Source organism: Lissotriton vulgaris, chromosome 2_1 (genome assembly GCF_964263255.1).
Source record: "Lissotriton vulgaris chromosome 2_1, aLisVul1.2, whole genome shotgun sequence".
NCBI lineage: Eukaryota > Metazoa > Chordata > Amphibia > Caudata > Salamandridae > Lissotriton > Lissotriton vulgaris.
In genome coordinates, this window is record NC_141687.1 from 1,820,906,102 (window position 1) to 1,820,930,089 (window position 23,988).

At 47.5% G+C, this 23,988-nt stretch overlaps 1 protein-coding gene across 5 annotated transcripts in view; it reads left to right on the top strand.

Moving 5' to 3' along the window:
• Nucleotides 1-12,273, top strand: part of GOLM2 (golgi membrane protein 2) — a 510,098-nt gene extending 497,825 nt beyond the window's left edge. For all 5 annotated transcript variants that reach the window (XM_086957907.1, XM_086957904.1, XM_086957905.1 and 2 more), the window contains one exon: nt 10,426-12,273. In XM_086957907.1, coding sequence (XP_086814033.1) covers nt 10,426-10,496 — 71 coding nt within the window. In that variant the 3' untranslated portion in view covers nt 10,497-12,273. The remainder of the gene's footprint in view (nt 1-10,425) is intronic.
• The last annotated feature ends 11,715 nt before the right edge of the window (nt 12,274-23,988 follow it).

The following is a 23,988-nucleotide window of genomic DNA, read 5'->3' on the forward strand; positions in this document are numbered from 1 at the left end:
CATAGCAGTCCATCCTATTAGCAGCGGCTGCCCGTGCCAGCTGCAGCAGTATGAAAAAGAGTTTTGAGAACAGCCTGTCCTACAGCTGCCTGCTGTTTAGAATGCACATCTACGCAGTAGTGTTTCGTAAATGTATGTGTGGTGGACCAAGTGGCTGCCTTACATATCTCTTCTAAAGGAATATTCCCCAGGAAAGCCATGGACGCTCCTAACTTACGTGTGGAGTGTGCTTGTGGTGGAATGGTCAGTGTGCAGTTAGCCTTAGCATAGCAAATCTGTATACACTTAACGATCCACCGGGCTATCCCTGCTTTGGGCATGGGGTTGCCTTTGTGTTGTGGAGAAAAGGCAACAAAAAGCGGTTTTGTTTTTCTGAAATCCTTTGTTCTGTCTATATAGTACATTAGAGCCCTTTTGACATCTAACGTGTGTAGGGATCTCTCCGCGACATTTTCTGGATTAGGAAAGAAAACTGGTAGTTCTATGGTCTGGTTCATGTGGAACTGCGAAATCACCTTAGGCATAAAGGTAGGGTTGGTACGTAATACGACCCTATTTGCGTGGACCTGTATGAATGGCTCTTGAATGGTTAGTGCCTCCTTAGTGAGGTAATGGCTACTAGGAAAGCAACTTTCCAGGTCAGAAATTAAACCTCACAAGAGTGTAGAGGTTCAAAAGGTGGTCCCATCAATCTGCTGAGGACCACATTCAGGTTCCAGACTGGTGACGGTGGGTGTCTGTGAGGGATCACTCTTTTAAGTCCTTCCAGAAAAGCTTTAATGGCAGGCACTCTGAATAATGAGAGGTGCTGCCTGTTCTGAGAATAGGCTGCTATGGCGGATAAATGTATACGAATGGAACTGTACGCTAGATTACATCTGTATAAGTGCAACAAATAACAGATAATGTTTTGAATAGATGCATCCAGTGGGTTAATGTCATTGTTGGTACAATATATGACAAACCTTATCCATTTAGCTGCATAGCATGCTCTGGTTGTGGGCCGCCTTGCCTCCTTGATGATATACATACATTCTGGCGGCAAGTTGAGGTAGCCAAATTCTAGGACTTCAGGAGCCACTTCGCCAGGTTGAGCTGTTGCGGATCTGGATGCTGAATGTCGCCATGGCTCAGCGTCAAAAGCCTGGGTGTGAGGCGTAGCCTTTGATGCGGTACCACGGAAAGTTCTAGAAACATGGTGTACCATGGTTGGCGTGCCCACATTGGAGCAACCAGGATGAGGGTCATCGAGTGTTGCCGTAGTTTGCGCGCCACCAGCGGTATCAAGGGTGCTGGGGGAAAAGCGTACGCAAATTTGCCTGACCAGTTCATCCATATCGCATTGCCCTGCGACTGTGGATGGGGGAACCTGCTTGCGAAGCTTCGGCATTTTGCGTTTTCCCTTGTGGCAAGCAGGTCTATCTGTGGACGACCCCACTGCTGGAAGTACGGTTGGAGCACTGATGGATGTATCTTCAACTCGTGCATCTGGTGGCTGTGTCTGCTGAGCAGATTCGCCATCTGGTTGTCCTTGCCCGGGAGGTGTTCCGCCATGAGGAAGATGTTCCTCTGAATGGCCCACTTCCACATGCTCTGAGCCAGATGAGACAACTGTGGAGAGTGTGTTCCTCCCTGCTTCTGTATGTAGTACATGGCAGTCATGTTGTCCGTCCGGATCAACACGACCTTGTTGCACAAGTGTACCTTGAAAGCATTCATCGCCATGAAGATTGCCATCCGTTCCAGGAGGTTGATGTGCATCTTCTTTTGCTGTGCTGTCCATAGTCCCTGCACTGTGTAGTGGAGTACATGAGCTCCCCATCCCTGGAGAGACGCGTCCGCCGTCAGTACAATTTGTGGCACAGGCTCTTGAAACGGTCGGCCCTTGCAAAGGTTTCGTGGGTTCCACCAATGCAGAGAGTTGAATGCCCGACCGCTCACCAACACTAGGTCTTTTAACTGTCCTTGAGCCTGATTCCACTGACGTGCTAAGCACTCCTGAAGCGGACGCATGTGTAGTCTCGCGTGCTGGACTATGAAAATGCAGGAGAACATCATGCCTATCAACTGCATGAACACTTTCGCTGGAAGCGAGTGTTGAGGTCTGAATTTTTGTATCAGCAATTGCATGGTGTTTATTCTCGCTGAATTTGGCTGAGCTTTGGCTGCCAGAGTGTTTATTGTCGCACCCAGGTACTGTCGCACGTGGGCGGGCTGAAGATGTGACTTCGGATAATTCAGTGAGAATCCCAGACTGTGAAGAAGATGAATGGTGTGGGACATGTGGCTGGCACACTGCTGGGCCAGTCGTCCAGATAAGGGTAGACATGGATGTTCTGTCTCCTGAGGTGTGCTGCTACTGTTGCCAGGCACTTTGTGAACACCCATTTGCGTGGGTAAGGCATATGCGTGATTACGGATAGCATTGTTCAGCTTGCGCGGAAACAGCACACATGCTTAGGGACGTGTTGTAAATGCCATTTTCCAACTGGACCTGTTGAAAGGGAAGGGCAGGAATTGCTGTCAGCTGCTCCGTCCTCCTTCGCAGCTGAATTGCAGCTAAATAATGACTCTGAAGAAAATTCACGGCCATGTTGGTTCCATGTGTGATTGTGTCTCCCTTACTCTTGATTTTTGGCAATCCTAGATGACCTCTGGTGGCATGGCTGTTCACTGTTATTTTAGCCTCTCTGAATAAAAAAGCTCATCCATCTTGTATGGTGGGACACTGAATACTTTCAACTTTGAACAGTTGCTCGTGTGTCTTGGTTATTGATATAGGATTTTTATTTGTGTATTTCCAAGGTATTGCAGCCAATGCGTTTCACCTTACAATAACCAAGACCCAAGATCATCTGTTTAGTGTTGAATGTGGTCATCCAAAATTGTTTCTGTTGCCTCTCTACTTTTAGTATAAAAACGTGTTTAATGTGTGGTCCGTGTGCAGCTGACCATTGAGGTGGGCAACGTTTTTAGTCTATTGAGGTGACTACTTCAGGCGATGCGGCCTTGGCTGCCTTCCTTTCTTGTTTAGTGTCAACACTGAATACTTGATACCAGTGCTGTTCAGCAGGCATCCCTTATCATCAGTTCCATTTCCATCAGGACCTTAGGCATCGAAGCGCTCAGAAAGTGTTGACAACTAAAGGCATTTACATCGTAGAACAACTGAGTCTTCAACACTTTTGTAAATGGCACTATGTGTTGTGTTAATGCAGCATAGCTGGAGGGCTAGTTTGTGGGCGGAAGTGAATGGGGAATATATAGGTTCCCCCAACTGGGTCAGCTCATGTAGGATGAAACCGGAGCAGGGGTTGCTGCCTTTAGCTATTTTCCATACCTGGGAACATTTGAACCCCCACCTCTCTCAGTTCGAGGGCAGATGAGGTAGACTTTGTTTTTTAGAAACTCTTCATTATTGGGAAGTGGTTGTCTGCAAAACATTTTTGGATTACTTTGGCCAAGTATTGGGTCCTTATTATTTTAACTCTGCCCCTCAGCCTTATTTTCCCCCATTTGTAGGCCAGCTTATTGAACTGTGATAACTGCTCAACTTCCCTCAGCTTATTGTGAAAAGCTAAATTCTAATGTAAATCAGTGTAGTTCTAAATAAAACTAATCTTGTTTTTTTCTTGGGCATTTTCCACTCGTTTGGGTGCTGCTTCCTCCCTAGTCCACTGTGGGGATGAGGGATGCTCAGAAAACCTCTAATTTGCTCCAGTAATTTGTTTAACAAAACAAAGATTTGCAGATATTTAGTAAGCTCTCGCATTCAGAAACAAGTATTGGCAATGCCAATAGGTCTGACTTTAAAGGAGTGTTGTATGTTAATATGAAGGTAATATGAATGTTGCATGGTAATATGAAGCATTGCAAGTAAATAGCATTGGAATGGATGTCTTTGAATAGAAGCAAAGAAATATAGAATTATACTGGCGTAGGTTAAAAGGCCAGGTGACAGTTACAGTGTCAAGCCAGACCTAAAAATCCATGTAGGTTAATAACTGCCCTCCTTCTTTCTGGGCTACTGCCAGAGAAAAACACCATAAATGATATACTTATCTAAGACACTTTAATATCATTGCAATGTTTAAGATAATGTACCTGGATAAATAAACGAAATGATCACAGCTGCTTTGAGACGGCAACACATTTTTGTGAAAGCACACAACTTCTGCCCAATAACATGTGCTCCTGGCTCCCAAAATGTGGGTGGAGTCAAAGCCCCTCTATAGTGATTCTCACATAATAGTCCGGTGACAGCTGCACTGTCAAGTCACACCATAATGTTGGTTGGAAAAAAAATGTTTTGGTAGCGACCCATTCAGGTTTCTTGGTTTCCTGTATAAGTCACAGATCCTGCAGTGGCCAAGGGGAGAAAAAGCTCCCTCAATCGGGATTGAATATTTAAAAAATGTTTTATCCTTACATTTTCCTTGAATCTGGAGCAGAGCATAATTCAAGTACAAACCACTGAGATACCCATCAAATTAAACCTTCGAAGCCAAGCCGACACATTTTTAATACTCATCTTGAAAACTACTGAACTGATTGCACACAATGGCCTATTCCACTTGCATGCCAGCTCTGCTTCTTTTCTTTTCGTTTTCTTTTGCTTAAGCACGCATACAGCAGTTATTCCTAAGGGACTTAGAAAGGAAAAAAAAGTCTATTTTTTGGGAGCGGGGGTGGCCTTTCTCCCACTCTGTGCAAATTTGTCACAGTGCCAAAATCATTATTACACCAGTGGTAATTACAATGTAATTGTAACCACATAGTTGTTTTCACAGAATTTAAGTCCCTGCTGCAGATATTCGGAGACTGAAACGAATACGCTCCATGCTCCTCACAGATTCAGTTAACTGAAGTGAAAAGTAAGGTAATGTATTATTACGATAAAGATATATGCCAGCCTCGTTTCTTTGTCAGGGACCTAGTGCTTCTTTATGCACTTGTAATGTATAGGAGATCAGTGTTCCTCTATTCCGATTAGTCTGGTAATCTATTACAAGTACGTTTGGTATTCTAAGGAGAGAGCAGGCTTGTCCATTTCGACATGTATGCTTCGTGAATATTAATTGTAGGAAGGGAAATAACACCTAAGTAGTCTGCAAAAATCGCACCCACACGAAGAAACCTTCCCTGTTGCAAGTAAGGGGTTGGTCCCTTTCTGTCCTGTGGGAAATGATTCTCCTCAGATTTTGCAAAGACTTCTTATTGAAGGTGACTTGGTGGTGGCCCAGTACATGTTTGTACCATGCTGCAGTCTCCCCTCATGTTTGTCCTGCTTGCTGTGTTAGTCTCACTGCATGCTGTGTGCTAATGTTTGCAACCCCTGCATGCTGCCCAAACTGCCTCGTTATTACAAGCTGATGCATATTTGTCTTTTTTTAAAACATGCAGTTTACTTCTCTTGAGCCAGCAGGCTGTAGGTACATGCTGACGAAGATTGGGCTCAGAGGGAAAATGTACTTTAAAAAGCGCTGTTTCCACTCGCAACTCAGCACGTCACTTCCAGTTTATAAGTGGTCTGATACATCTGCTTACTTGATTGACTGGACGTGGTTCACAACCTCCGCCGTTATCCTCCTAGTTGTTTTTCTTTTCACTCCGTGCTTTCGCCTTTCCTCTTTGGCGCTTTCTCGCATTTCTTTCCGAATATTTCTGTTGCTTGTTCCGTACTCCACAGGATGTTCTCGTTATGTTTCTCTTACACAGTATGGTTCCCTCTTTGCTTCATATACAGTTCCCTCAAGGCTCCGTGTTCTGTGTTCCCTTCTCAGCAATTCATGCTCTCTTACCCTTCTTGCCAGCAGTTGATGGCTTCCTTCCCTCCCTTCCTCTTTCTATTTAGTAGGTGGGTTTGCTGCACTCCGTGAATCATTGGCGTTACTTGTTTCCTTAGGTTTGAAGATGTGAGGTTATAATTGTTCTTACTAGGATACAGTTAAACCTGGTCCATTATACTGGGACTCTTCGCTGTTTTATTGTAGGAAATATCCTTTTCAGAAAGAATAGTGTCGTGGCGAAGGGTAGTTACTGATGGAACAGATCAGATAAAAACTACAACAACAATACGTACCCAGATTACCGGGTAATTAGATCGTGTTGGAAACCTCTGCTATACCTCCCTTCCATTCTGCATAGAACCTTCTAACCTGTTGTGCTGCATGAGACAGCGGCCAAGATGGGAAAGCTGGTTAGGACATGGTGACATTGAGCGCATTGGCAGATGAAGGGGTGACAATTAGATATTACACAGATCTGTTCTTCACGTGGTGGCTAGTGAATAGGTTTTTGGTTTTTCATCCTTTCATAAGTGGTACTGGAGAGAATTAGATAAAGGATGCATTTTTCCACAGGATACAAGTGTCCCACTGGGTTTGCATTCCAAAAGATTATAAAACATTAGGTGTGTTTAGAAATCTAGGGCGGAGGGGAGGTTACTACAGCAGGATATCAGCCAGGAGCAAATATATATGTTTAATGAGCCATTGGCTAAATCTGTAATAAGAAATGAGACTTATGGCAGCAAACAGAGTATTCTTGTGGTTACATCACACAACCTGAAAATGGTAGTATAGCAGAAAGAATATTGGGGATATGTAATGCGAAGTGTAACCACTGTTTGTTTAATAGAGACTTGGTTACCACATTACTCACGAGGCCTGATATGGATTATTGGGTACTGTCTGATTGCCACAAAACTGATTTAAGACAACCCTAAAAGGGGATGTAAAAAGTCCATAATGAAAACTGCAATTGGTATTTATTTAGAGCATACACCTTGCTGCTTAGGGTGGCTTAGTTAAACAGGAGGGTTGTGACAGCAAGTAGGCAAAGTGATCCTGATCCCAGTAGGCATCTTGTTTCATTTCTGCCAAAGAGAATGGTCAGTTCCGCTTGGTTACAAACATGGGTGGATGGTAATGGTAGAAGGTTGGGGCTAGCCCTCAAATTTATCTGTATGTAATTGTTTCCTGTGTGGGGTTGGGTGTCGGGTTCCCAGTCTGGACAAGTTTATGGATGGCTGCATGACAAACAATTGTAGCTAAGGCAAACTCTTTTGACCTCGACCTAAGCATGCACCAGGGCTTGTATTAAACCTGCAGTCAGTCAGCAACCCAAAATGTGAGCCCCTATAGCCGATAAAGCTGGTACTCACATAATCTAGAAAGGATGGCTTATGCATTGTCGAGTTTGACATTCTAAAGCTGACAACCATGAAATTCACACTGAGAGAGATAAATTGGGGTAGGCATGTGAGGGACTGATAGTACCTTTGTTTCTATAGTGTGAAGTTAACCAAAAGGCAGTGGAACACTGTATTTATATGTAAAATCGTATTGAGGTTGCTTGCATTCAAGTAGGACTCCCATGTTCCTGACCTCTTGGCAAATTCAGGTGGCAAAGAGGTGCCATTCCTGGGGCATGAAGACCGTACAATTCAGATGGCATTTGAAGCATGATCATATGGCTTGAATGTTAAAGCCTTTCGGCATCACTTTGTTTTTATTTATCCTGCCCAAATTCTCAGAAACTTGGAATCGTAAGAGGAGTCATGTGCTACTGACACACACACACACACATCTTGGTATTATTATTGTAAGAGAGATTTCAAAATGGCATTTATTACCAGGTTGGGTTTAAGTTTGAGATTAAAAGACAGGCATGGCCCAATCATGCCTGAAGTCGCCAGGAAAGCCCGGTAAAAAAACGGAAGATTCACAGGAGAAGGGGACTGGTAAGCCTGAGGGAGTGTCTCACGAGATCCTTAATGTTTTCTAAAAGAGGATAGCTCAAGACAAAGCGTAGCAAATAAAGAAGGCTCTATATGAACAAGGAAACTTGTGCTGAAGAACAGTCTTAATGCAGGAGGAGGTGACAGAAGTATAGGGAGAGTACTGATTTTGCGTGAGTGGTGGTGTAGTAAGAGATAAAGAGGTAAATGGAGGGATCAAAAATAAGTGTTTCCTCCACCTTTCTCAGTGGCTTTTTCATCAAAAGGGAAAAACGAAAAGAGCAGTGTGCAGGAAAGAAGTGTTGTGATCTGGAGTTTATGACGTTTTCATCATAAAGAGAAAATCCTTGTTGAAGTCTTTGATGATGCAATGGAGGAATGGAACTCAGACTGCAACAGTAAATGTTTAGAATTCTAGAAAGAAGCAGTTGATAGTTATGGCCCAACCTCTTGGGGGTGTAGAGTGACTTCAGGGGGGTACATGAGCTGCACTCAATGACTGGGGGAAAATAACGTTTAGGATGATGGTGGAGGCACTCAGAAGATGAAGCCGGACTGCTCAGGAACTGAATCCGTAAAAGCTCAAATCTAAAGCTGTCTACATAGTAGTCAAGTGTGGGTAAATGAGATACAAGAAATTTGTCTTAGGATAATGAACAACATATGAGGTTACTTTTAACTTTGTGTTGGGAGTGTACTTGTACAACTAGATGTCACTGCACAAGACAGTGTTTCCATTTAGTGACATTTATATTCACAAATCCTTTTAGCTAATAGATAGTGATGCTGGGAACAAACTGGTAGAAGAAATGCTAAAGTAATGCTAGCAGTTGAGTCCAAAAGATCCTCCTAGAAGTGTATGAGAGAAAGAGTACTGAGAAAAAAACGATGTAAAGCTGGAGTGCAAAAGGAGTATGCGGGGTCAAGTAAAAGCTTGTTAAATGAGCGCGAAGTGGAGGACGCAGCCCTCATTGGGCATCAGTCTGTTTTTGATCCGCTGATCCAGCTGCTCCTGTCTCTGCATCTTCCTTGAATGTCCCACATTTCCTGTTGTTTTCATTCTACTCTTCGTTTGTCTTGGGAAGTCTTCTCAACTGTTGGAGTTCAATAAGCATTCTCCAACTTCCTATGTTTTTTGTCATTCTTTCTAACTTTCTTATCAGTTATTTCTAGTGTGCTTTGAGTGATTTGTTCTCTGGTTATTGTCTCCTTGCTTCCCGCACGTTTATGGGTCTAATTTTCCAGAAGCGGGAAAAATGGTTTCTTATAATCAAATAACCTCAAGTTTCTTTTAGTCGAGCCGGTCCAAAATGGCAGCAGAAATAAGTGGCTTGTTCATAGCACCTTGTCTGCACTCATTCCAATACAATGTTGACGTTTTCCTGCTGCGTTTTAAAATGTTTACGAGTGTTTCACATTTTTTTTTGTCATTTACATTTGGGAGCACAGCGATTCCAGACTTTGCAGGGCTGGGATCGCACAGTCCCAGCTGCTGCTGCTTCATGGTCCCAAAATCAGAACAGTCCTTGATGCAAACTCTGCCATAGAACGATTAAGGTTCAGGGTCTAGTCAATCTTTTAAGTTGAGTGTTGCTCTAAAGTGTATGATGCATACAGTTACATTGGCATTAACATGCCTGAAAACCTTAGGAACCTTTTTGGTATGTAGTATTTGTTTGTCCCAATCAAAGACATCTTATCCCAGACTGAAGTGTAGCGAAGAGACACCTTTGAAAAAGCATGAGTATTTGACCTGTGTGAGAAGCTGTCAGTAGGGGCTTGTAGGGAGAATGTCATACAAATGCAACAAAGTATAGAACAAGTTCTAGACATAGACAAGACTAAACTGTTGACTATTGCATCACCTGTGTGGGTGTGTTTTACGTACCCAACAAGAAGCAGAGGACTCCCAAAGCTGGGAGAGAATGAGTGAGCAACAAAGCGTCCCTCATCTAGAGTAAAAAAAAAAAAGAACTTGGCCCGACCTTTGAAGGGAGATATGCTTTGTAGACTGAGCTCATAAGGACAATGTGGACCACTGAAGGGGATTATAAGCAGATCGCATCCCCCATTAGGGGCTTTTAAGGAACATGTATTCTCCAGTTTAGACTTTTATACGGGAGTAGATATTAGCAGAGATTATACGCCCCACAGTAGGGTTGAAAACTAGTGCCATTTCCCTTTCCCACACAAAAGTAATTAGCAGCGATCCATTCCCTTCACCCCCCAGTATGGTGTTAAAGAAGGATTATGCCCGATTGATGTGTTCTGTGGAGCCTGACCTTCCACAGAGTCCAGATCATGTTTTTATCAGTTTTACTACACTGGTGTGTACAATATAGTGGCCCTAGAGAAATCATTTGAACCACCTTATTCTATATTAACTTATCCTTACTTTTTTTGTTTTTTATTTGGTAGCAGACTGAATTGTAGGACTCTCAATCCACATTTACAATAGACATAATTTCAGAACCTAAAAACTCACATAACAGCACCTGATGTCTGTTCCACACCTTTTTCTTAGCCATAACACACTAGTTAAAATCAAGTATAAAGGTTTGTTGAAATGGCTTTGAAAAAGTGATCTGTCCTATTTGAAAATATTTGCTTTTGAGTGTTTGAATGCCCTGCCTAAAATGTCACTGTTAATATTATCACACACATGACTTGTTTTTCATTGATAGATGATGAAGAGAGAGATGCTCAGGAAGATCCTGCAGACTACAGAAAGGACAGTGTGAAAGATGTCCTGTGAGCGAGGAAGGTAACATGAAAATCCTGCAAGTTGGCAAGACGAGACCATAAAGTGCTGCAAGTGGTTAATGTCTCATTCCGGCGTTGATCAGAAAGTCCATTTTGGGACATCTGGGAGAAGCCAGTCAGAAAAAGTTTTACTTCTGTTTGCCTTGAGATTCAAATGGCAGCTGTGAAGAAACAATGTTCTGTGCTCTGTTTGGCTCAATAGACTTAAACGTCTTTTTTTTTTGTTTAACATGCGTTGACGTTAGTGGTGGAAGATTGTCCCTGACAAAAATGAGCCAAGGAAGTTTATGAAAAACAGAATCAACTTTTGAAATACTATCAGTGGTTTCATATCAGATCTTTGATCTAAAAAGCCCTACATTGGAAGCAGTGGGGATGCCGATCCTCCAGACTGCAGCACTAAGGATCTGCAGTCACATCAGGCTGGAGCCTAAAATCAGTAGTCACTCTGGATAGAGGATCAATGGATATGCATTCACTCTACACTCTGAAGCTGTGGGCTGACAATACTCCAAACGGTGGAATGTTTGGGATGGATTACAAACTTTGGATTCCCTGAATTTTATTTGGCCCATAATATATGTGTGTTTGTTTGTATGTGTGTGTGTATATATATATATATATTACATGAGTAATGGAGGGAAGGCAGGGGAGAGAGAAAATCCTATTCTTTCCACATTGTCCTTATTTGAGGTTATGTGTGAGCACTGTTGTGTTGAAGATTCATTCTTGGTTTTGTTATAGTTGGTAGTTCAATGTCAAATGAGAATATGGCTAAAAGCCCAACAGAAATACCAAACTATCCTGCACTAAACTTTGGAAAATGAAGGAAGCGGCAGACTTGTCATACAGAGTCCTTTGGGTGTTGGTGCCAAAACCCTACACCTACTGTGAAAACGGTCAGTGTTCCTGACTTTGGGATTTTATGGTGCATCTAAATAGGAAACAATCTCTGCAGGGATCTCTGTATTCTTTCCTCGGATGTAAAACATTTTTAAGCACTTTTGGATTCTGTGTTGCTTGAAATTGTCCCATTCCCTTGAGATTCATCAGCTATGACACTGGTGCTGACAGTGTTCATTGGTGAAGGAGTATAAATGTGTACAATGTTAATGCTGAAAATTCTTATTATGCAGCCATCCACAGTCCACACCCCATTATCTACTTATTGTGGATTTACATAGGCAATTTATTGGGGCTTTTTTTTCAAATTGGTTTAGTTTCTTATCAAATGTTTCTGGTTTAGACGCAAGCAAAAGGTGGTGTATGTACGCCTTGTAAAGAATAACCTGTTAAACAAATAATAGTGGTGGGGGAGTTAAAATGTCTTTTGCCCATTATTCTTAAGGCTGTTAATGTTTTTTTAAGTAGTGTCAAATGTGACATTGAAGATTTTTAAATTTTAAGGATTAATGATGCATGCAAAAGGTGAGACAGTCTTGTATCATAGGATCTTTTATGGGTTGGGAGTTGGGTTGTTGCAAAGTGTCAAGTAATTTGGTCGAATGGGTAGATGTTCCACAATGCATTTACCTACAATTGTGTTAAGGGTTTTAAATTTCCGAACTTTCAAACATAATCTTTCTTTACCCACTAGCATTATTTATTGATGTGCAATGCTAAAAACAGAGCATATTTTGGAAGTCTGATTTGTTATATTAAGTGCCACAACCCATTGTCGATCTTAATCTGTTCCATGGTTAATTTCTTCAGACGGGGTATAGTTATAGTAACTATGGGTTCTAATAAAGAAAAATGTGATAAAACAATCTCAGAATGTGGTTTACTATTTTATTAATACCAGGCACCATCTACATTTGCTTCTTAAATGGCATCCTTAATCACACAGACATTCTTCCTTTATGCCATTTGCTAATTACATATCTACTCACAACTTAATGTTTATAGGTTGGTTAAAATCTGAAAGAAACAGGTTAGTGTTAGATTCCTTCCCTTAGAATATCCCAAGGCGTCAGACTGGATCCGGAAAGTTTTCGTCCGCAGTACCGCTCCACGGCCGTCTTTTGGCGTTGTGATCGCCGGGATGATGTCGTCGGAGCACTTAGACGCCGCCCTCGCGCGCTTATGTCAGTTCTTCTTTTTTACGCATCAGCAAGCGCAGATGCGGGAAGAGCTAGTACCCTAGTTTCTTTTTTACTAACTTTTTGGCCTATTTTGTCTACCTTTTTCGAGTCGATTCAACTCCTGGTGCCGACCTGACCTGGTCAGAGCCGGTCGCTCCACCCGCCTTGTGCCTGACCCCCGAGTGTTGCCGCCTTCGCTGCCCGCTGTGCCTCTGGTGTGCCCCTGAGCTGCTGTGCCCCTGAGCTCGCCAAGGATCTGGTCTTGTGCATCATTCTATATTTTTAAATATTGCCCAGTATCGTAATTGTTGTGCCTGTTTCGTTCTTGCTCTGTATTGTTATTGTTGTGCCCCCTGATTGCTGCCGCCACCGCTGGCCGCTGTGCCTCTCCGGTTTCGGTTTCTGTTTTAGTATTCCTGTTGTTGTGCCCTGCGCCCCTCCACCCCGCTCCCTGCCGCCGCTCAGCCCAACCCCCGTTCTCTCCTGCATCACCGCTCCTCCACTCCCCACTCGCCACCCGCTCCGCCTCAAAGCTGCTCCTCCCTCCCACTAGTTGCCTAGGTCTGCACCAACGAGACGCGGAGCTGTGACCCGACCTGACCTGGTCAGAGCCGGTCGCTCCACCCACCTCGTGCCTGACCCCGAGTGTTGCCGCCTTCGCTGCCCGCTGTGCCTCTGGTGTGCCCCTTAGCTGCTGTGCCCCTGAGCTCGCCAAAGATCTGGTCTTGTGCATCATTCTATATTTTTAAATATTGCCCAGTATCGTAATTGTTGTGCCCGTTTCGTTCTTGCTCTGTATTATTATTGTTGTGCCCCCTGATTGCTGCCGCCACCGCTGGCGGCTGTGCCTCTCCGGTTTCGGTTTCTGTTTTAGTATTCCTGTTGTTGTGCCCTGCGCCCCCCCACCCCACTCCCTGCCGCCGCTCAGCCCAACCCCGTTCCCTCCTGCATCACCGCTCCTCCACTCGCCACCCCGCTCCCGCCTCCCAGCTGCTCCTCCCTCCTCCGCCATTCTCCACTTATGGCGGAGTGGCAAACGCGCAGCAGACGCGCCCTATGCAGAGGTAAGCCAGTCTACGCTCGTCCGCGCCTGGACCGCGCCCAGCGCCAGAACCCCTGGCCCCCGCAGTGACCATCCCCCCGCAGAACATACGACACCGCAACCCTCATTGCCCTCAACACTGGTAGACTCCCTGATTGCCACCGAGCTGCCCCAGGACACACCCATGGACCCTTCACCTGCCAATCCTTCAAGTTCTGCTGCATCAGGACCCACACTACAACCACAAACGCCAAACAGAGCTCCAACAACAACTACCTGAAGTGCATCCTGCTCAACACCCACTCGGTTCACAGACATGCCATAGAACTATGGAACCTACTTGACACCACAACTCCAGACGTCGCCTTTCTCACGGAAACCTGGATGAACGCCTTATCAGCACCCGGCATCGCCATAGCCATCCCGGACGGATACAAGATCATCCGAAGAGACCGCATCAACAAAACAGGAGGAGGCATCGCGATCTTCCACAAGAACACCATCCGCATCTCGACCGGCTCCGACGACACCCTCAGAGACACCGAACACCTCCACTTCCAGATACACACCGACCCCAAGACAGCACTCAGAGGCCCCCTCATATACAGACCCCCAGGACCCCGCACACAATTTTGCGAAGACATCGCCAACCTTGTCAGCCCACACGCCCTCCCTTCCGAGGACTACATTCTCCTAGGAGACCTCAACTTTCACCTGGAGAATAACAACGACAACAACACCACCACCCTGCTTAATAACCTCGCCAATCTCTGACTCAAACAGCTGGTGAACACCCCCACCCACTACGCCGGACACACGCTCGAACCAATCTTCTCCTCCAGCAAACACATCTCCTTTAATCACACCACAGGACTCCACTGGACGGACCACAGCTGCGTCCACTTCCGCTTCAGAAAGACAACGACCCACCACCACCCGCAACAAGTTCCCTGCAGAAACTGGAACAAAATTACCCCCGACCAGCTCACCACATCACTGAACCAAAACCCTCCCACCAGATCTACGGACCCAAATCAAGCAGCCTTTAATCTTGCACAATTAATCACCCACTGCGCTGACGAACTAGCACCCCTGAAAAACCGTCCCATCAGACCAGAAAGCAAAAGAGCCTCCTGGTTCAATGACTACCTTAAGAACTCCAAAAAGAACTGCCGCACCCTCGAGAAAATCTGGAGAAAAAACCCAACCGCAGACAACATGACCGCCTTCAAGAACGCCACCCGCAAACACCACCAGCTGATCCGCACCACTAAGAAGTCAGCATTTAAAAAACGACTAGACAACAACGCCCACAACAGCAAAGAACTCTTCAACATCGTCAATGAGCTCTACAACCCCAGCGCCGGCAACGACATCATCACTCCCTCAAGATTTATGCGACTCACTAGCCTCGTTCTTCCACAGCAAGATCGCAGACATACATAACAGCTTCAGCGACCTGTCCTCTCCGCCTACCTTCGAACTGAAGCCCCCTACCACCACCCTCCGCGCCTGGACCCCAATCAACACTGAAGAAACCATACACATAATGAACTCCATCCATTCCGGATCACCAACCGACCCATGCCCCCACCACATCTTCAATAAGGTCGACTCCGTCATCGTACCCCAACTCCGAGATATCATCAACTGCTCCTTCAACACCGCTACCTTCCCGGAAAGCTGGAAGCATGCCGAACTCAGTGCCCTCCTGAAGAAACCTACAGCAGACCCCACCGAACTTAAGAACTACCGCCCCATCTCGCTCCTCCCGTTCCCCGCCAAAGTCATCGAGAAGACCGTCAACAGCCAGCTCGCCGCCTTCCTTGAGTCTAACGGCTCCCTTGACCCCTCACAGTCCGGATTCCGAGCTAACCACAGCACCGAGACCGCCCTCATTGCAGCTACAGATGACATCCGAACACTGCTCGACAACGGGGAAACAGTGATCCTCCTGGATCTTTCCGCAGCGTTCAACACGGTATGCCACCGCACCCTAGTACATCGCCTCACGAACGTCGGACTACAAGATAAGGCATTGGACTGGATCATATCGTTCCTCGCCGGAAGAACCCAAAGAGTCCATCTCCCCCCTTTCAGATCAGAGGCCACCGAAGTCATCTGCGGCGTACCACAAGGATCTTCGCTCAGCCCCACCCTCTTCAACGTCTACATGAGCCCCCTCGCATCCATCGCACGCCAACACAACCTAAACATCATTTCCTACGCTGACGACACTCAACTGATCCTCTCCCTCACCAAAGACCCAACCACCGCCAAAACCAACCTAAACGAAGGGATGAAAGTCGTAGCCGAATGGATGAAGAACAGCCGCCTAAAACTGAACTCTGACAAGACGGAAGTCCTCATCCTAGAAACATCCCCCTCTGCCTGGGACGACTCATGGTGGCCCCCGGCACTAGGCAGCGCACCCATACCAACGGACCATGCTCGCAACTTAGGATTCATCCTAGACTCCTCCCTATTCATGACCAAACAAGTCAACGCCGTCTCATCATCATGTTTTAACATGCTACGCATGCTCCGAAAGATCTTCCGATGGATCCCCACCGAAACTAGGAAAATGGTCACCCAAGCACTTGTCACCAGCCGACTAGACTACGGAAACACCCTCTACACCGGAACCACAGCCAAACTGCAGAAAAGACTTCAACGCATTCAAAACGCCTCCGCCCGACTCATCCTGGACATACCTCGACACAACCACATATCAGAACACCTGAGAGACCTACACTGGCTCCCTATCAGCAAGAGAATCATGTTCCGTCTCCTCACTCACGCACACAACGCCTTCCACAACCTAGGACCCAGCTACCTCAACAATCGCCTATCCTTCTACACCCCCACCCGCCAACTACGTTCAGCCAACCTAGCCCTCGCCGTGATCCCACGCATCCGAAAAGCCACCATGGGAGGCAGATCCTTCTCTTACCTGGCGGCCAAGACCTGGAATTCCCTCCCCTCTCACCTCCGTCTCACCCAGAACCACCTCTTCTTCAGGAAGCAACTCAAGACTTGGTTATTCGATCAGTAACAAACCCCTTTCCCTTAAGCGCCTTGAGACCCTCTGGGTGAGTAGCGCGCTATACAAATTTCTGACTTGACTTGACTTGACTTGGTAGGGATGCCTGGATTCAAACCGTGCGACGGCTGTCACCGCCTGATGTCGGTGACCGACCCCCACCGCCGGGGTCTACTGCCTAGGGGCCGACCATGATGACAAGTCGTGCCCCGACTGCCAGGCCTTGACGTCGCAGGCTAGGCGGGAGCGGTCACGCAAGCTACTCGAGCTCCGTCCACCGTTCGTCGGGCTCCAAGTCCTCGCATTCAGGTAATTCGAGGCACTCTAAAAAGAAGTCGAAGAAGCGAGATCGCTCTTCTGACTCCCCTCGCCAGTCGCGCAACTTGGCTAAGGGTTCGGGTGGCACCACCCGTGCGGGTCCGCCACAGGCGTCGCGTCCGGTCCCATACCCTTCGGTCCCTGGACTGCATGCGACGCCGGAGGAGGTACGTGATTTCCTCATGGCCATGAGGATTCGCTTCCCTCCGTCGAGGCCTGTCGGCGCGCCTTCGAGCTCAGCAGAGCCGACGAGGGGCCTTAGCGAGCCGGCGACTTAGGCGCCATCGTCGACTTAGGTCCCGACGTCGCAGGGCCCCGGGGATCCATGTCTGGATCCCGGTCGATGCCAGTTAACCTCACGAACCCTCCGCTGGCGCCGACCCCGATGGTGTCACTCCCGGCGCCATCCTTGGATGACGCCGTCCCCAGTTTCAGCCCTGGTTCGGGTCCGGCATTGGACCAGCGCCGTCGGTGGGTGAGCAATTAATCTATGACCCGGCACCGTCATTCCTTCCTGTTTATCAGGACACTGATGAAGGGAGAACTGGGAGGGGTCTGAGGACCCTCTGGTACCGCAGTGCCAGTTGAGTCATGACTGGGCAGACGAGCTAGGGGGTGCCAGTGGCCTTGACACTTCGCCTGACACTGGCTTAGTTTCTCCTCGCTCCGTGGGTACGGAGGAGGGTGCTACCTATGGTGTGGTGTTGCGCAGGGCAGCCAAGTCCTTGTCTCTTGAGCTCCCTGCTGCGGCCGAGAGTACTAATCTCCTCATCGAGGTGCTTCAGCCGCCAGTAACCTCTTCTGAGCTTTTGCTGCCGTTCAATGAGGCCCTCACAGACGTTCTGAGGGGAACCTGGTACAATCCCTCCACAGTGCCCCCTGTGGATCAGAACGTGGCCTGATGCCACCACCCGGCTCCGGGCGACCCCTGCTTCCTGTCTGTACACTCCACCCAGAGAGCCTGATGATCCAGGCCTCTACGTCCCAGACCGCATTCCCGACTGCCCCTCCAGATCGGGAATCCAAAAGGTTTGACCAGTTTGGGAAGAAACTGTTCTCCTCACTTAGACTGGGGTTGCGGTCTATCAACAGCGCTTGCCTTTTGGGCCGTTACACCCACTCTTTGTGGGACACTGTTGCGGACATGCTGCCCCAGTGTCCGGAGGAGGCCCAGACACGGCTCGCCCAAGCTCTTGCTGAGGGGCGGCACGCAGCACGTTATTCTATCAGATGTGGACATGATACCACAGACTCGCTGGGCAGAGCGATTTCTACGACAGTGGCGATCCATCGCCACACCTGGCTGAGGTCCGCCAATTTTTCAGGGGATGTCCAGTCCACGCTCATGGACATGCCCTTTGATGGCCGTCGCCTTTTCGGTGACAAAGCAGACAGTGCGCTTGAGCGTTTAAAGAGCTCCAGGTCTACGGCCAAGTCCTTGGACTTGTTGAGCCAGCGCCAGCAGCCTTCTGCTTTTTGCCCCTTTTGTGGCCAGGAAGGGGCGCTCCCACACGTTCGTCCAGCCACAGGCCGCAGAACCAACCTCAACATTGTCGCAGACGTGGTAACCGCTGTGGCGGTGCAGGGGGACAGAGACCTGGTCAGTCCACATCCACTCCCGCATCATCTGCCTCAAAGCCCTCCTAGTCCGAGCTTTCAGGCCCATTCGACGCCAGTGGGGGGCACGGTTCGCCATCACCTCCTCCACTGGCGTACCATCACTTCGGACAGGTGGGTGCTGCAAATCGTCTGAAGAGGCTACTCCCTCCCCTTCGAGGCAACCCCTCCATCCATGCCACCGCAGTACCACCGCATGTCGGGGGATCACTTGCAGCTTCTGCAGGAGGAAGTTATGGCCCTCTTGGCCAAGGGGGCCATCGAGCACATTCCTGGGCCAGAAGTAGGACGTGGTTGCTACTCCCACTACCTTCTGGTTCCCAAGAAGGGGAGCTGCGCCTTATCTTGGACCTCAGGAGCGTCAACGGCTTCCTCCGCAAAGAGAAGTCCAAGATGCTGACTTTAGCTCAGGTCCTGGCTGCCCTAGACCCTGGAGACTGGATGGTAGCGTTGGACTTGCAGGATGCATATTTCCACATCTCCGTCCTGCTGACCCACCGGTGCTACCTGCGAGTCAGGGTAGGCCACGAGCACTTTCAGTTTACCTCGCTCCCCTTCGGCCTCACCAGTGCCCCCCGGTGTTCACGAAAGTGATGGTGGTGGTCGCAGCTCATGTGCGCAGATCAGGGGTTCCAAACTTATCCTATCTTGACGATTGGTTGTTGAAGGCGGGCTCGCCCCAGACAGTCGTCTCCCACCTCCAGACTACGGCCGATCTCCTGCACTCGCCCCTCTCAGAAGCTCCTCTTCATCGGATCAGTTCTGGATTCGGCGCAGTTTTGGGTTTATCCTCCCGAGCAGCGGGTTCGGGATATTCAGGCTCTAATTCCGATCTTTCGACCTTTATTCCGAGTCTCGGTCAGGATGACGCTGCGGCTCCTGGGGCTGATGGCCTCCTGCATTTTGCTGGTACATCACGCCAGGTGGCCCATGCAGGCTCTGCAGTGGGACCTGAAGGTCCAGTGGGCACAGCATCAGGGCAACCTGTCCGACCACGTCCTGATCTCGGAGTGCACTGCAAGACAGTTGCAGTGGTGGCTCACGGACCGCGATTGGGTCAGCAGCAGATCCCTCTCCCTACCTCAACTGGAGCACACAGTGGTGACGGATGCATCCCTCCTGGGATGGGGGAGCCACATGGGAGAGGCTGAGATCAGAGGCCTCTGGTCACCGGCGGAGTCCCGGCTCCATATCAACCTTCTGGAGCTGCGGGCAATCCGACTTGCACTGAAGGCATTCCTTCCCTCTGTCCGGGGAAGTAGTGCAGGTGTTCACAGACAACACCACCGCTATGTGGTACTGCAACAAACAGGGCGGAGTTGGGTCGTGGACCCTTTTTCAGGAGGCTCTGCGCCTCTGGACATGGCTGGAACACCAGGGCATCACCCTGGTGGTTCAACACCTGGCAGGTTCCCTGAATGCCTGGGCGGACGAACTCAGCCATGGGTGCATGATGGATCACGAATGGCGTCTGAACCCGGACGTGGCGCAAGGTCTCTTTCAGCAGTGGGGAGAGCCTTGGTTAGATCGATTTGCCACCGAAGAGAATGCGCAATGTCATCAGTTCTCGCGTTGGAATTTCCAAGGCGGCACTCACTCGGCGACGCTTTTCGTCGCGAGTGGAGCTGCGGTCTTTTGTATGCCTTTCCGCCTATACCACCTTTGCCCAGAGTGCTGAAGAAGATCAGGCACGACCGGGCCCAAGGCATCCTTGTGGCTCTGGACTGGGCATGTAGATACTGGTATCCCGAGCTACTCAGTATGTCAGTCGATCCCCCGATTCGTCTGCCTCTTCAGGAGGACCTTCTGTCGCAGCAACAGGGGACAGTCCTCCACCCGAACCTGTCCAGTCTCCACCTACATGCGTGGAGATTGAGCGGTAACAGTTGAGGCCATTTAACTTGCCTCCTGAAGTCTGTGATGTGATTGTTGCAGCCAGGCGTCCCGCCACAAAAACGGTATATGTCTGCAGGTGGAACAGATTTGTGGCATGGTGCACAGCAAAGGCTGTGGATCCACTTTCTGCCCCTCTTTCAGAGGTTCTCCTCTTCCTTCTTTCTCTTGACCAGCAGGGCTCTGCTCTGGGCACTATCAAAGGCTATCTCTCTGCCGTTTTAGCCTTCTTAAGGCTTCCTGATCAGCCTTCGCTTTTCAAGTCCCCTGTTGTAAATAGATTCTTGAAAGGCATCACACACATGTTCACTCCTGTTCCTTTCGTGATACCTCAGTGGGACTTGAACTTGGTGCTTACCTACCTGATGTGCGCTCCCTTTGAGCCACTTCATAGTTGTCCTCTTCGTCTTCTGATGCTTAAAACTGCTTTCCTGGTTGCCATCACCTCTGCCAGACGAGTGAGTGAGCTCCAGGCTCTGTCTTTTAAGCCTCTTTTCTTCTCTGTCCATCTGTACAAAGTTGTTCTGAGGACTCGTCCTTCTTTCCTGCCCAATGTGGTTATGGCCTTTAACATCGGGCAGTCCATCACCTTGTCCACCTTCTTTCCGCCTCCGCATCCCTCGAAAGAGGAAGAGAGGTTCCACCGTCAGGACCTAAGACGTGCGCTTTCCTTTTTATGTAGACCGCACACTCCAGTTCCAGGTGGACGACCAGCTCTTTGTTGGTTACGTGGGCGCTAAGAAGGGACGGGCGATGCACAAGCGGACCATCTCTCGGTGGGTCGTTTTGTGCATCAAGGTCTGTTATTCCTTGGCAAAAAAGGAGCCTCTTGTGGGGCTGCGCGCCCATTCCACTCAGGCCATGGCGGCTACTACTGCCCTGGGTCTGGGAGTCCCCTTGCAGGACATCTATCAGGCAGCTACGTAGGCTTCGCTGCACACGTTCGCTAAGCACTACTGCCTGGACAGCCAAGTCCGGAGAGATGGCTTCTTTGGCTGGTAACGATATATCTGTAAGAAGCAGTAGTTAGTGTTAGATTCCTTACCGCCCCACCCATCCTCCCCGTTCTGCGAACTGATATCTAGGGTTAAGGTTTCCCCCTTTGAGGGCCCTAGTTTCATGGCACCAGTGTCGGTTTCTTGCATGGCTCTGCGTTCCTGGCACGGAATGCCATGTACAGAACTGGCGTCGGCGCGCGAGGGCGTCTTCTAAGTGCTCCTGCAACGTCATCCCGGCGATCACGACACCGACGACGGACGCAGAGCCGCAGACAACGCCTACCGACGCACAGCGGTACTGCTGATGAAAACTTTCCGGATCCAGTCTGACGACTGGGGATATTCTAAGGTAAGGAATCTAACACTAACTACTGTTACCGAAGGTAAGTAACTTGTGCGTTATAGCCAATTAAGCATACTTCTCTATGAGCTTAGTTAAGCCGCAAGAGTATGGAATTTGTCCTGCTCTGTTACTAAGCCTGGGCAGGAAAGTCCTCGATTTCAACTGAGGCTATCTTCTATTAAGTCACAAGCAACCCTCCCTCCCTCCTTCCTTCATGATAAGGCCACAAGTCTGGGCAGCTTTTAAAAAGCAAACAGACAACGCCTAAATTCCAAGGGTAAATGTTAATCCAATAAGTGCAGTTAGACTATAAGCATTTCTCTGATTACCCTGGAAGGGCTACTCTGTGGTATTCTAGTCCATTGGTTATTTAAAAGAATCTGCCCAGTATGGGCAATATTTGCTACAATTAAGTAACAATGTATCTAATATTACTTTCTGACTGTGTGGAAGCTCTTTAAAGCACAGTTTGGTCTCTGCAAAAACCTATTAACTAATGTATCTGTGTATTCTGTATTCAAGTAGTCCTATTAAAAAACAATCATGAGTGTCGGGCCTAATGAATCCTGAAAGGAATGCGGAAGGAGACATTCAGATCTATTTTACTTTGTATTTACATTTGAGGAGAAAAACAACTATAAAGGGTCAGACTCCTAAGCATCCTAATTAAAGCCTAGTATAATTTTGAACCTTAATCCTCTTCACTCGGTGCCAACTAGTTGACCTAGGTGAACCACAAAAGGTTGGGCATACAACTGGAATATGAAATGTTACTAACTACAATGCACAATTGGCTGCTCTCTGACTTGATCTTATGTTTTTTTTTTACATCACCAAGGAAACTTAATTATAAAGATTAGGGTGAGATCAAGGGAACACATATTTGAAAGACTAAAGCCCTCCAATCGGAAAAAACAACACTGCCAATTAATTACACTTCCTGTGCCTTTTAACTGCAATCAGAATTAAAAAGAATCAAATAACTAGGTTTAAAATATTTTTAAAGTAAGTCAATTCAATTCAAAGAATCTTTATTCGATGATTAAAAATCACCATAAAAGCACATACATATTTACATGAATAAAAAGTCATTAAACATTTTCAAGATCCTGATACTAAAATATTATGTTAACATGGGACCCAGAACAAGGAAAAAGTGCAACACATTAAGAAAGAAAAAACACATCATTCATCTCCCCTAGTTAACCTTAAACGGACCGCCACTTTAATAAAATTCATTATACAACACAGTGTTAAAGGGTCCGATGCTTTTTGTAAAAAGACTAGTGCCTCACTAGCATGTTCCAGTTTAGCTTGTTTTAAAACTTTTACTAGAAATCTGCGCCTGGGCATAGTAAAAAAAGGGCATAGTAAAATAAAGTGAAGGGAATCCTGCGGAGACCTATTGTCGCAGCCGCAGGATCCCTTCTGTTCAATTGATGTTGAAAACCCTGCTGGTGATGCCAATATGAATGGAAGAAGGTTAAGTCTAAAGCGGCACATCAAAAATCTGTCCTGTGCATTGTGCATGAGGTACAAATATGGCTCCATTCCCTCAACGCTCTTAACCAGGTTATGGGCCCTCACTGTCTTTTTAAGCCCTTCAGCCTCAGCTCTACGTTGACATTTCAGCTCTAAGAAAACTTTCTTTACTTGTGTCTTGTGCTGGGCTACAATAGTTGCAGGGTTGGTAAAGAGATTTCCGTAGCCTAGTTCCTCTAGGGTATTCTTTACATAATTGAGCCATGGTATTCGCATACATTTGTCCCTCTCTAAACTATCCTTTAAGATTTCTCTGCTTAGAGACGCATCAGGATTAACCCAGATTTTTAACCAGGCCACAATTGGTCTGAGTTTTACCAAATCATCTAGGTGCGGCCTCCCTAGTTCCCTATGTGCTATGAAGCCAGCAGTACTTGGGGGTACCCTCAGAATAGTTTTTAGGTATTTGTTTTCCTCCCGTTGGATTCTTGTGGTGTTAACAAAGCCCCATACCTCTGCCCCATAAATTACTTTAGAGCAGGATATGGAGCTGTACAGGTTCATCATCTGTTCCGGGCTCCATCTACCTAACCTTCTGCCATAACATGCAATGGCCCCATTAGAAGCGATCATTTTGCTGCAGCGCTCCTCAACCAAGGAGTTA